The sequence below is a fragment of the Tetrao urogallus genome, assembly GCF_951394365.1.
Source record: "Tetrao urogallus genome assembly, chromosome: 1".
Taxonomy (NCBI): domain Eukaryota; kingdom Metazoa; phylum Chordata; class Aves; order Galliformes; family Phasianidae; genus Tetrao; species Tetrao urogallus.
Genome location: NC_136813.1, coordinates 114,849,548 through 114,863,607, shown reverse-complemented (window position 1 = coordinate 114,863,607; position 14,060 = coordinate 114,849,548). Strand labels below are relative to the sequence as shown.

General features: G+C 44.1%; 1 protein-coding gene across 1 annotated transcript; it reads right to left on the bottom strand.

Moving 5' to 3' along the window:
- Window positions 1-2,505: 2,505 nt before the first annotated feature.
- NDUFB4 (NADH:ubiquinone oxidoreductase subunit B4) lies at window positions 2,506-4,733 on the bottom strand (the record flags this gene model as incomplete). The annotated part of the gene is made up of 3 exons (XM_079535841.1): window positions 2,506-2,664; window positions 4,136-4,282; window positions 4,533-4,733. The coding sequence occupies 3 exons, from the start codon at window positions 4,731-4,733 to the stop codon at window positions 2,605-2,607; spliced, it is 408 nt and encodes a 135-aa protein (XP_079391967.1). The 3' UTR covers window positions 2,506-2,604.
- Window positions 4,734-14,060: the final 9,327 nt, after the last annotated feature.

Genomic DNA, 14,060 nt, shown 5'->3' with positions numbered 1-14,060 from the left:
GATGTGAAACTGTTACTAAGTTTGGTACCAGGAGGATCTGTGCTTCCTACTTCCCCAAAGGATCAATCTTCCATTTCCCAAAAAAGAAGGAAACACAGAGCTGGAACACCTCACTTCAGTCATTTACGTACAACATCAGACTTGGATCTACACCAGATCCTTCAGGGAAAAAAAACATCAGCGAGGAGCAAAGCACTACGTTATATAATCTTCAGGGAGATGTTTACTTTAAAATAGCCAACTCAGAAGATGACGATCAGGAGGCTCCATTTGTCAGAAAAATTGACTTAATCAGACTGATCCAGGAATAAATGAGGTCTAAATGTTTCACAGCCTGAGAGGAAAAGCTTGTTTTCTGTTTGGGACATAAATTATGATCCAATTACCTGCAGGCTTGGGTTTCTCTTGCTACAGAATTATCACTGAAGCAGAAATGAGTGGTTACACATCAGTCAAGGGTAAAATTCCATCAGGCACACTTACCCTTCTGTCTTCTCTCTTCGTTTCTGAAGGGAACACCCCTCTTCTTCCCGTGTTCACCCAGCACCACAGCCTCAACCAACCAACCTCACCCCCAGCAACACATGCTTGTTCCTCACAAAAAAAAAAAAAAACACCAGCCTGGGGAGATCTGGAAGTAGCACAAGAGAAAAGCAGGGCAGCCTTCCTCAAATCACCATACTCAAACCCATGGAGACATAGCAGACACTCCTGAAGGTGCAGCAAGCCAGCCAAAGGCTAGCCTAGAAGACCAGAGATGCTGCTCCCATCCACAACCCATCCTGAACAATTTGTTCAACTGGCCTAAAACAATACAGCTGCAAGGCAAAATTTACACATGTGGCAACTGAAGTTCCAATTAGCTGAGGAAATGAGTCCTGGGAAATCAAATTACCTTATGGCAGCAGGAAGATAGTTAATTTAGCATGCTCAGACAAGTAATTATTTCTTTCCCTACATATCACATCCTCCATGCATTGATGCCTCTTCTCTTGCAATGACCCACAGCTCTATTTTGTAGCATCATTTGCAGTAACCTTTTAGAAGCAGTTCTGCAAAGAAAATAATTGAGGTGTGCTTTAGCTAAGGCAGTAGAAGAGCAAGTTGCACACAGGTGCTTGTTGGGAGCACATATGGGATTGCAAAAGCAGGCCAAAGTCCAGAGTAGCTGCTGCACACTACTAATGCCAAGTCTCCAGCCGGCCTGAACATTTCAAGACCCAGGCAAGAAAGTGATGAGTTAGAACAGGAAACACTTCTTTAAAAACTTTTTTGTTTGCTTATTTTAAATATCAGCAAACACACATCTACTGTGACAGCACTGGAACAGTTTGCCCACAGAGGACACCTGCTTCAGAGATATTAGCCTTCTGGACAGTTCTGACCCAGCTCTACAAGACCCTGCTTGAGCCAGGAGGACAAGATGACCTCCAGCAGTCCCTTCCAAAACCAGCTGTTCTGTGATTCTGTGAAGAGGCTCAGCAGTTTGCTCAGATGAAGGGAGACTCCAAATGGCCTGCACCAACATCCTAATCATGCAAGACAGAACACCTACCAGAACTGACCTGCTTTGCAGTCAGTAACGTAGGCTGCACTCACAGCAGGAGGATTTGTAACTCATGTTTAAGGCTGCATTTTTGATGCTGACCTCAACATTCAGGAAGAAAGCTCCTTTACACTGTCTGAAGAATGAGGGTTGTTTGGACTGTGATGGCACCTAGAGGCCATCCGAGAATTCAAGTGTGAGTTAAGATCTTTTCCTCACACTCACATTTCACTACTTCGTGGTGACTATTCTGTAGCCATCCTACATCACTGACCCTGGCAGAGAATAAGCAGAGGAGATACTTCTGCAGACACAAGGTTCAGTTACGAGTTATGCTTTTTAAATGTTTATTATAAATATCATAGCTTGTTTCCAGGGGAGAAACTGAATTCTCTTATACTGCAAAGAAACCACTGCCAAAAAGAAGCACCTCATCTTTTTAGCTCTTGATCCTCTGCATACAGGAATCACAAAATTTGTGGAAATGCTTAGTCACATAAAAACTGACAATGTGCAGTTCACTATTTCCAAAAACAGTACAGTAATTGTATTTCAAATATAGGGTGTAGGATTATGTTTTTTTCAGGGAAGGAAAAATCAACTTATTGAGAACAGGCAGGCAGGCTCCTAAATAGTTAACTAGAACATAGAAAAGGAGTTTGTCTATTACCTGATTTGGGCAAATTACATTGTCAAATCAACAACAGAAGAAGTACCTAGTAAATGAGCAATTGATTTTTAGGAAACTGTATAGGGATTGCTTCATATTTTAACCTGTTATTAATTTTAACCTTCAGCCTGAACTGCTCTGCCAGCAGCAATTTCCACATTTTAAAAGAAATCTTTATAACAAAAGAGTTAGCTGGTAAGCTCAGGACATGCTCTCTGTATCTATTTGCAATAGATATAAAGATTCTGCACAGTTGCACTTTCCATAATTATTAAAGATGGAAGACGACTGAGGAGTAATTAAGATTTATTCTTCTGGAGGAGAAACATCAGCATACAGTACATCTTATTTACTTCTGTCTCAAGAGCAGCACTGTGATTCCAGCAACTTAAAAAACACTGAATGGTCGCTCGTATTTACCTTCTCGGATAAGCTTCTCTTTATAATCCTGTGGAAGAGAGAACATTCATCATTACTCTAATGGAGAGGAAGTTTCAATCAGCCAGGGATAAGAGCAAAACAACTCTAATATTTCAGCAAAGAGTATAGGAATATATTTCAATACCTAGTTTAAAGACCTAAGTATGGTGAAACTCCTTAGTAACTTGCCTAAATGTTCACTAAATGTGCTCACTTTCAGCCCATTTGTATCTCACACTGCAGTCATCCACCATTTCAGACACGTTACCGCACACAGAAACTGCCCTGACTCTTTCTGCCTGGATAAATACAGAATTGCTTAAGACTGAGAAGTCCCTCTTTAGCTTCCCAGACACAACAATCACTACTCAGAAAAAAACATAACAACTACTATGCTTTATAAACCACTGGAAATATCCCTAAACACCAGTAAAGGAATCAGAAAACACTATTCTGGAGATAGTATCAAACACTTCAGATTCAGTATTCTCAGTCATGTATGTCAGGGATGTAACTCATTCAGGTTTATTTTCAAGTGCTCACATGCTGATCCACGCTTTGTGGCGAAGCCCAAGCATGGTTTAGCATATGAAGCAAATCCAGAGTGACAATGAACTGTGGAAATATTGAAGTTCCAACAATATTTGTGTCAACATGCTTGGTAAGTTTGTTAGCACTTGTTACTTTAGATTCATACTAGAAAATATTATTCCAAATAATACTGATCTTTGTGTTTCCTGGTTTATTACTTGATCTAAATTTGCTATTTTTCTGAAAGAAGAGGGAAATAAAACCAGCCACTGACTGGCAGTCACCTAGCATACTCCAAAGTACAGTAAAAACTTCTTTACAAGGTAGTTAGGCACTGGAATAGGCTCCCCAGGGAGGTGCTTGAATCACCATCCTTGAATGTGTTCAAAAACCATTTGGATGTGGTACTCAGGGACATGATTTAATGGTGGGTTGTTAGAGTTAGGGTAGTATGGTTAGGTTGTGGTTGACTTGGTGATCTTTAAGGTCTTTTCCAATCTGAGCAATTCTATAATTCTAATGAATATAGTTGATTACTTTCAGAAAAATCTGCTGCTGCTTAGATTCTGACATCCTCATTCCAGGATTTACAACAGAAGCAAGTTACAAAAGCTTCCAAAAGCTCAAAAACCCAGGTGAGATCAGACACTGTCATCAGCTTATAATTAATTTAGAGTCAGTGGAACCATGGAAACCTTTATTATGGTTTCCATATACAAGGGAAATGTCGTATCAGAGAAACTGTGACTGGCTGTATCTGCAGATGCAACACAGGCCTCAGCACAGTGGAACTTTGCAACTCAGCTATGAGACTTTGAGATAGAAGGTTTGGCACTAACTAGCCTTCTGTCCCTTAATACTTCACTAGTATTAAGCACCCTTAGATGCAGGGGGAATTAAGTCTTTAGGCAGATCTGTGTTTTACAGCCTAGTGTTCCCTGATGCTCAACGCAACCAGCAGAACTCACCCTCTCAGTTTTAAAGACGGCTATCCAGAAGAGGATAGGGCCTATCGCAAATACAGCTCCTAGGAAGGACGTCTTGGGCGTCGGGCGGAAAGTGGGGTAGATGTTGTGCGTCCTGGCATAGTCCCAGCGGAGCAAGGCAGGATCTTCCTGAGACAGCAAGAAAACTATGAGCCCCAAAACACGGCCCAGAAGCACTGCAAGAGCGCCCCAGGCCGCAACACGCTATACGGACCCAGTAGTGCAGGCCAGGAGTGGCACACACCAAGGTCACACGCAGAGGACGGCACGGCCCCGCCTGCAAGGGCCCGGGACGGGCTCAGGCTCTGCCGCGGGCCTCCCCCGTCCCCCCGACCAGCCCGGCGCCCCCAGACCGCGCCCGCGCCCCCGCCCCACTCACGATGACGGCCGGCGGCTTCGGGTTGTTCAGCTGCAGCAGGTACTGCCGCTTGAGCCGGGCGCGGATGGCCAAGCGCTCGGCCTCGGCACGGCGCTTCTCCGGCGACGTGTCATAAGTGGCAGGGTCGAGCTCAGCCGGCAACGAAACGAAGCGGTTAGGCCGGTACTCCTCAACCGGCGTACGAGTCGGCTTCGACGCCATCTTGCACAGCCCGCCCCGGGCGGGTAGCGCGCAGGCGCGACATGGCGGCGGGCGGGACCGCGGGGCGCCGAGGGCAGCGCGCGCCCTGGTGCCCTTGGGTGCCTCACGGCTGTGGAGCGGTGAGGGGGCCGCATGAAGCCGGAGCGTCCAATCCTTCCCTCCTGGGGAAGCTCCGGAGGGCTCAGAGTGCTGGTTGTGAAGATAGGGTCTCCCAGCAAAAGGAAGTCGATCCCTTGCTGGAAGCAAGCAGGGTGATGGCTGTCTGTGTATGGTAATGATCTCATTTACCCTGGGCTGTCTGCAGGCTCGTGTGCTGTTAGATAAGGGATTGCAGCTTGCCCCAAAGCGCACACAAAGTAGTATCACCGGCTTTATTTAAGATGCAGTGCTTTGGTACAATAATAGAGCAGAAGCTTTACTTGCAACTTACGATTTCTCTATTTTTACCTAAGCGCTTGGAAAATAGGTGAGCTTTTGGTCTGGGCAGCCTGTTGGCAGCTGGAACTCGATGCCTTACTTCCAGCAGGAGGAAATGTGAGCTGGATATTCCCTCAGTTTGTGTACCTTGCACATACCAGCGCAGCAGGAGGCACTTCTCCCTCTCTCCAGTACAATCCTGCAGTCATCTCAGAAACACAATGTTCTTCTGGCTTGTCCACCCTGGTTTTCTTCACAAAGACTGCTACAAATGCCAATCAGCTGCTTTACTTGCAGTCAGCTCCAAAGGACCTTCCTTGTTCCCCCAGTGCATTTTTCCTGGGGCTTTCAGTGCAGCTAGTGGGGAATGGACAGCTTTGGACAGTGATTTCCACTGTATGAAGAAGCTTACTCCCTGTACTTCCCCATGTTGTTACATAGCAGGCCATCAGATTTAATGAGCTGTGTGATTTTCTCCAGCTCCATTATTGTCTCTCTCCACAACTGGTACATATGGAAAGCTACTTTAGTTAGAAGCACAGCGTGAATGCTAGCAGCACTGCCGTGTGGCATTCCTGTGGTACTTTCATCTCCAAGGGCTCCCAAGCAATTAGAGGCTTGTGTTTTTCCTGTCCATGCATGGCCTGCTTCTTTCACTGTAATTTAAAAGCTGTTCCTCACTGCTCTGTTATTTTTGAGTGACTGACACATGCAGCCTTGAAACAGAGGGAACTCTGGCAGCTGTGGAGTGCAGGTGACAGCTAGGAAAGACAATTGGCATACTGGAAGTGAAAACTGCTCTGTAGGCAAAACTGTGTTTTTTACCTCTTTTCTGGAACACAGGAGTGAAACAGAAGACTCCTGTTCCTGCAGATCTCCCAAAGGACTCCAGAACAACCACATGCTTTTCCCCCAATCTCTTGGCTTCTGAGATCTATCTGTAATGGTGTGGGACAGTTCCTGCAGGCAGAAGCAAACATGGTCTTGTGGTGAAGTCACTTGGCAAAGGCAGTGGGGCCCGTTCCCAGCCTTGTTGCAGACCCTGTGTGATCTTATCAGCACAGATCCAAGCTGTGCCTTCTCCCTCTCTCCAGAGCTCCCAGCTGCGAGCGTGCATGCTTGGCATGCAAACAGTGCTGAGATTAAGTCTACTGGGAGAAAAACAGAAGGTGCAAAGCTACATTTCCATTACCAGTGTAATCTATTGTATTCGAAAATCAAACAACCAGATACTATGCTAAAAAAACATTTGCATTTCATCTTCAGTACTAACTCATCCTCTTTCTCAAAGGATCTAATTCCCTAGAGTCTTTTCTGAGCAACGTCATTTGTTTTATGGGATAAGAAAATAACTAAGTTGCTTCCAGAGATGTATATTACAGAATCACAGAATTGTTGGGGTTGGAAGAAACCTCTAGAGATCGAGTCTGACCTCCTGCTAAAGCAGGTTTCCTACAGCAGGTTGCACAGGAAGGCATCCAGACAGGTCTTGAATATTTCCAGAGAAGGAGATTCCACCAGCTTTCTGGGCAACCTTTCCAATGCTACGTCACTCTGTCAGTGAAGTTCTTCCTTGCTTTAGTATGGAACTTACAATTTATTCTTAAAAAGCACTAGGACGTTACTTACATTTCAAACGAAACCAATGGCTTAAGACAGCTCTTTCTATCTATAGTGCTCTTCACCTCTCCCAAAAACCAATGTGCCACCCAAGTGCTGGTGTAAGCAACTCAGCCAGCGCTGCTGGTATGGGATTACAGCATCCCATGGTCTTTGTGTCCTGCAACCATGTGGAATCCAACTACCAGCACTTGGCAACAAAATGGCACAATTAATTCAAACATGGCAAAATTGGCCCAAATTTGTCCCACAGACAGCCAAATATTAAGTGGATCCAGGGCAGTGTTAATTATAGAATTCCAAACTGATTTGGGCTGAAAGGGCCTTTAAAGCCCCCCCAGCCCCAACCCCTCCATGGTCAGAGGCACATCCCATAAACCAGGTGCTCATAGCCTTGGGTCTCTCTGGCTGTCTGGGCAGCAGTGCCAGGGCCTCACCATCCTCTGAGTAATGAATTTCCTCCGAACACCTAACCTAAATTTCCCCTCTTCTGGATGAAAACCATTCCCCCTTGTCCTATCACTGTGTACCCATATCAAAAGTCATTCTCCCTCCTGTTTATCAGCTCCCTTGAAGTACTGGAAGGCCAGAATGAGGTTTCTGCAGAGCTGTCCTTTCTCCAGGCTCAACACCCCCAACCTGCTCAGCCTTTAAACTTAAGCCTGTGCACTGCACTTTGTTGCTCTCACTCCTCCAGAGATGATCTTTGCATTTTCTCTGTTCAATACGTCTCTAACTTCAGCAAAAGCTCCAGATACCAAGAAGAAGGGTTTAAAAATTGCATAAAACAATGCAAGGAAAAAAAAACCAAACCTACCACAATTAAAGTCCTTGACAGAAATCATTGGTTGTGGTTTTTTTTCCTGCTGATAGAACTGCTGCACATAGTGAGAAATGCTGTGGTGGCAGACTGGACTCCTGTGCAGGCTTCCTGCATCATCCACTCATTCTTGGACGCTTTATGGCAGAGTCAAAACAATGCAAAACAACTTTGAAACAAAATATTTTTCAAGAATGAACAAACTGTACTTATTTTTCCCAATCAGATCAGGAAGCTCATTTGACTCTCCTCTTCATTGTACAGAAGCTATTGTTGACCAAAGTCAATGTAAAAATAGACACCGGTGAGCATGGGGCTGCTCTCATGAGGGCAACACAGGCTGGAAGGAGAATATGCTGATCACAAAACCACATCCTTGTGGGCTCAAACTTCAAGACTTAAAAAGTAAGACCCCAAGTGTTTGTTTTTTGTTTTGTTTTTTTTTTTAATCAGGACTGCTGGTTATTGAATGTTTGAGGCTGACAGTATGGAATCAAGTTGACAGTTCTTACATGAAAATGCCTTTGAAATGTACATCATCTGTTTTCTTTGTGAGCAGCAACAGAAATGGAGAAAAGCGGTCAGAAAATTAATCTTTATCCAGAACTGTGTGGTGGGCTCAACCTGACTGGCTGTAAGATACTCATTCTACTGACTTCTCTCTCCTTCTCCTCCACAGAACAGGGGGAGAAAATAAGACAGAAATGCTCACAGGTTGAAATAGACACAATTTAATGAAAACAGCAAAAGCTTTGCACAGAAGCAAAACAAAAAGAGGAATCACTTACTACCTCTCATCATCAGGCAGATGTCCAATCACATCCTGGGAAGCAAGGCCTCAGTGTACATAGCAGTTGCTTGAGAAGACAAGAACTGCAATCACAGGTGTCACCTTTCCTCCCCATGTCCCTCAGCTTTTACTGATGAGCATGATATCATATCCCTTGCATGGGACCTTTGATTAGTTGGAGTCAGCTGTCTTGGCTGTCCTTTCCCAACTTCTTGCCCAGCTCCAGCCTACTGGCCTTTGGGGGGAGTGGAAAGATGTTAAAGAGACAGCTTCAATCTGTGCAAGTACTACTTAGCAGTAGCCAAAACACAGGTGTGCTATCAGCATTGTTTTAGCCACAAATGCAAAACACAGTATATGGTAGGAACTTTCTTGCATCTTTAGTTCTGCACATAGCTTTCCCAATCAGAGATCTGAAATTGGACACACTTCTGTGGCAGACTCTGGCTCAAGTTTAGTTTTAAAGTAACACAAGATAATCTTCATTTTAGACCTGTGTGAGACTGGTGGTGACTTATCAGCTATGTTCCAAAATAGACTAGTTTTGTTCAACTGATAACACAAAAGTTGCCATTTTTCAGAGTGGCCAAGCTAAGCGGCTCTGTTTCAAATGAATGAAAGGAAAATTAAGCCAAGGTGCAGTTATGTCTACCTACATTTGAGATAATTGTGCATGATGCTTTTAGAAGAGACAAGTTAAATGTGTGGTAATCTCAAAAAATACTTGTGTTTGTCAAGCTTCTGTGGATTGCTTGTGGTTTGCCTGTTTGCATTGGTTACCAGATTGGATCAGCATGCTGCTGGGCTCTACCAGATTGGATCAGCATGCTGCTGGGCTCTGTTTTGCATTGTCTTTGACCTTCTGCAAAGAATGCAAGCTGAAAAAGGGGGCAGAAACTGACAAGATCATTAATACCACAAGAACATTCACAAACAGTGGTTCCTTACTCTGAATTCCTACCTGTAATAGACAGGAAGAGTCATTTGGTACCAGTTCCCATATATAATACTTACGTGTCTGCTGCCAGTCTTCTGAGTGGAATCAATATTAGTCATCCATCTACACGGACTTTAAGAGTGCTTGATTCAGAAGGGGAATGATATAAAATGTATTGGGACATAGCATGATTTGTTTAGGCTCAAAACAAGTGTGTCTAATTGCAATATATAGCTAGCATAGAAGCGTAGAATCATAGAATGGCTTGGGTTAGAAAGGACTTCAAGGATCATCAAGTCCCAAACTTCCTGCCACAGGCAGGGTTGCCAGCTGCTAGATCAACTGCTACATCAGATTGTCTAGGGGCCCATTCAACCTGGCCTTAATCACCTCTAGGCATGGAGTATCCACAACCTCTCTGGGCAGCCTGTTCCAGCACCTCACCACTCTCTCAGTAAAAAACTTGCCCCTGACATCTAATATAAATCTCCTTTCCTTGAGTTTAAAACCATTCCCCCTTGTCTTATCACTATCCACCCTTGTAAAAAGTTGATTTCCCTCTTGTTTATAAAGTCCCTTTGAATATTGGAAGGCCACAATGAGGTCTCCCTGCAGCCTTCCTCTTTTCTAGGCTGGATAAGCCCAGTTCCTTCAGTTCCTCAGTTCCTTCATAGGAGAGGTGCTCCAGACCTTTGATCATCTTCATGGTCCTCCTCTGGGCCCTCTCCAAAAGCTCTACATATTTCTTATGCTGGAGGCCCCAGACTTGGATGCAGTACTCCAGATGGTGCCTCATGAGGGCAGAGCAGAATGGAACAATCACCTGCCTTGCCCTGCTGCCACCCCTCTTTTAATGGAACTCAGGATATCATTGGCCTTCCAAGCTGCAAGCACACACTGCTGGCTCATGTTAAGTTTTTCATCAGCTAGGACCCTTAAGTCCTTCTCAGCAGAATGACTCTCAAGGAGTTCTTCTCCCAGTTTGTATACATATCTGGGATTACCTTGACCCAAGCACAAAAGCTTGCACTTTGCTTTGTTTAATTTCATTAAGTTCGCAGGGGCCCACCTTTTGAGTTTACCAAGATCACTCTGAATGGCATCCTTTCTTTCTGTTTTATCAACCTCACCACTCAGTTTGGTGTCATCAGCAAACCTGCTGAGGGTGCACTCGATTCTATCACCAGTGTCATTGATGAAGATGTTAAAGAGCACCGGTCCCAAGAAAGACCCTTGGGGGACACTGCTTGTTACCGGCCTCCACCTGGACATAGAACCATTGACCACAACCCACTGACTGCAGCCTTCCAACCAATTTCTTATCCACAGGAATAGTCCACCCTTCAAGTCCATGTCTCTTCAATTTAGAGATAAGAATTTGGTGGGGGATCATGTCAAAGGCCTTGCAGATGTCCACCTAAATTACATCAGTTGCTTTCCATTTGTCCACTGATGCCATCACTCCATCATAAGTGCCACCAGGTTGGTCAGGAACAAGCTTTCCTTGGTGTAGCCGTGCTGGTTGTCTCAGGTCACCCACTCATCCCTCATGTGCCCTAACATATCTTCCGGGAGGATCTGTTCCATGATCTTCCGAAGCACAGAGATGAGGCTCGCTGGCCTGTTCTTGCCCAGGTCTTCCTTACTTCCTTTCTTGTAAAAAGCATTTTTAATTAATTGTCAAGATGAAAGTAATTCATTCTATGTGTAATTCATTCTATGTTTAGAACCAAATTCCCTAGTATCTTTATCTGACTGTTGTTTAAAGGAAACCTGGCACACAAAGGAAGGAGTTAACATGATTAGGGGAATTATGAATAGTTCAGTTGTTATTACAGCCAACAGGCCACCCATAAATGTATATCAAGTGTTGAGCTCAGCAGGAGTTAGGCACAAAACTAGGACACATAATGAGTCATAAAGTGCCAGGAATAATGAGAGACAGCATAAAACAAGCCATTTCTCTCTCCTGGGCTTGTCCAGAGATGGTGACAAGAAGCCCTCTGCTATTTCAGCTGTTCCTGCTGAAATAACATTTTTTACTTACACTGAATTATAGCCATGGCTGAGCTGCCTGAGCTATGGAGCTGGTGCTGCCTTGTGAAGCTCTAGTGGAAGAAGGAGAATCCAGCAGTGATCGTATCTTTTCCATTTGCTTGCAGGACATTGAATGTATCATCTCATATTATAATTCATTTTCATAGTTCTCTCTCTGCTTCTCCTCTTAGGGGAGATTGTTAGTTGACATAGCATTAAAGAAAAACAAGAGTGGGAAAGAAAGAGATATTAGAATAAAGTATCCTGATAATTAAAAAGCTGAATATTTAAAGATAGGTCCTATTACTGGCTGAATCCAAGTCTGTGTAAGAAGTACTTAACCAGCTAAGGGTTGACATTATTTCTTGACTTCAGTGGCCTGAGCTCCTAGCTTGATCTCACACCTTCGTCACTACTCTGGACTTGCCTGGAAATCCCTGTACTGTGGTTTACGATGGTTACTGGCACTGGACCTGCCCTGATCACATTGTTTGGGTGCTGTGGGGCTACGCCATGGGTCAGGGAGGTCCCTGCATTGCCTGCCTTGCTGTTGCCCCTGCTCACTGTCCCTTGTGGAGCAGCCCATTCTTATAGCCCACTGACTGTACTGTTACTCAGGAAGTAGGGTTCAATCTAATAACTGTAGGGAGTGTGTGTAGTGTCGAAGGGTGGAGTAAGAGTGATGCCAATAAAGCTGAAAAAGTGGTTCCCAGGAAGATTCAGAGGAGAGGAAGGTTAAGTGTTGCAGAAAACGTCTCACACAGCGTAAGGTGAAGAATCTTTCCTGTCCTGCTGCTCCCGACCCATATCCCTGACATTTTTTTCCCATTTCTCCACAGATATTTTGCTCAGTCCATAAAAGAAGTGATAGATCTCACTCAGTTTGAATATCTGAAACCCAGAGGTGCCCGCTGTGAACTTCAACTGCTTCTATCTGACATGATAGAGGGAGCTCAAGATTGTGAATGCTCTTATCTTGAAATGAGTTTAAGAGGCTGTGAGCCATCTCATCTGCCTACCGTGGGTTCTGGGATGGGTCTAATTCAGCCTAACCACCTCTACTTTGAAAGGACTAAAATTAGGTGAGGTTAATTCTTCCCCTTCTCCAATCCCCAGAGAATCCAACATGTTTCAGAGTGCTGTAGCTCTTATGCCTCAGAACCAAATGTTAAAGCCTTTATTTAGCTGAGGGATCCTCTTGTATGTTCTGCTTAGACTCACAGGTGAAAACTTTACCTGATTGACAGCAAAGGAGAGCTCTACAGTAAATGACTCTGGCCCAGAAAGTCATTGAATTCCCTACAGTCCTTTACTTGAACTTACTTCATGTGCTTAGCTGGACTTCCCTTCACAAGATTGGAGCATGATGGCTACTGGCATGTTTGTGAATAACCTAGAGGACCAGTGAGACTTTAATCCCCAATAGATCTGCCCACTCCCAATCCTCAAGGAAAGTATGGAAATGAAGAAGGGCCTTATAGGCAATAATACTTCAAGAAGTCAAGATGTTCTCCTTTGTACAGGGAGACACTTAAGCCATTCATGGGATTTGGGGGGGTGAGGGGGAAGGAGAAAGAAAAAAAAAAGCCTAAAATCTGTGATAGATCATCCTTGAAGGAGATACAGTTCCACTGCACAGCTGCATAGGAAAAGATACTCACTTTATTTTGCTTTATATTTTTTTGTTAAAGGTCTGGAGCTTAAATTTTAAAGCAAGGCTTCGGGAACACACTGTGATGCAGACCATCAGTATGAATAAAATGTGTTAACAGGGATATGCTGAATTTAGTGAGATGTTTGGCAATGTCTGTATCACAGTGGGGAGCTACTTAGTTGTGGTAATGCAGAGTAGTGGTTTAGTTTTTTTTGCTAAGGAAAAGACAGAATACAAATGAGGCTACTGCAGAATGCCAGCTAGTGGGATATATATACAATGTGCAGCCTGACTATTTTATTGTTTAAAAAAATGATGGCAATACTAAAACCTTAAACTTCTGACCTATAAAGACAGAATGGCAGAGCAGTTCTTTCTTAGTGTTCTTGTTATTATTATATAAATCAGAAACGTAAACTAAAACAGAAATGTCCCTAAGCATTACAGAACCTTGTATCTATCAGGTTTCATATTCCTCACTGCTGAGAGTGGGTGAAGCAGCTGCCAAGGTTAATAATTGCCTCCTAAACTGGCATCTTCATACCTCTCTGAATAGCATTTTAGAAGAGAGGTTTGCTCTTTGGATAAACTATTTCTGTTTATAGTGTCATGTCCCCCTAGCCTAGCTACATAATTGTGATTTGCAGCCCTGGAGGAAAGATTGCTATGTCTCCTGTGACCCTTGCAGGACTGCTTTAGATGTGGTGCTTTCCCTAGACTTCTGTTACCCCTCATTCCATCCCCATTTTACAGACCAGCATTATGCTGAGGGCTATAGAGAAGGATCCATCCACCTCTGTGAAAATGCTTCACATTGGTAATTCTTCCATTCACTGTGTGCTGTTGCACTGTCAGGAGTGACTTTGGCTTTGCTCAGGCACAAGCATTATCTCCCTGGCCTCAGTTTCTGTGTGGTTGCTGAAAGCTGCTTCAAAGAAGCTGCTTCTCTTTGTCCAGATATACTCATAGACACGGTCACACACTGAATGGGTCCAAGGGAAAGGACAAAGCCACATGTTATGTCTGTATCAGTCTTTCACAACTGGCTGGGA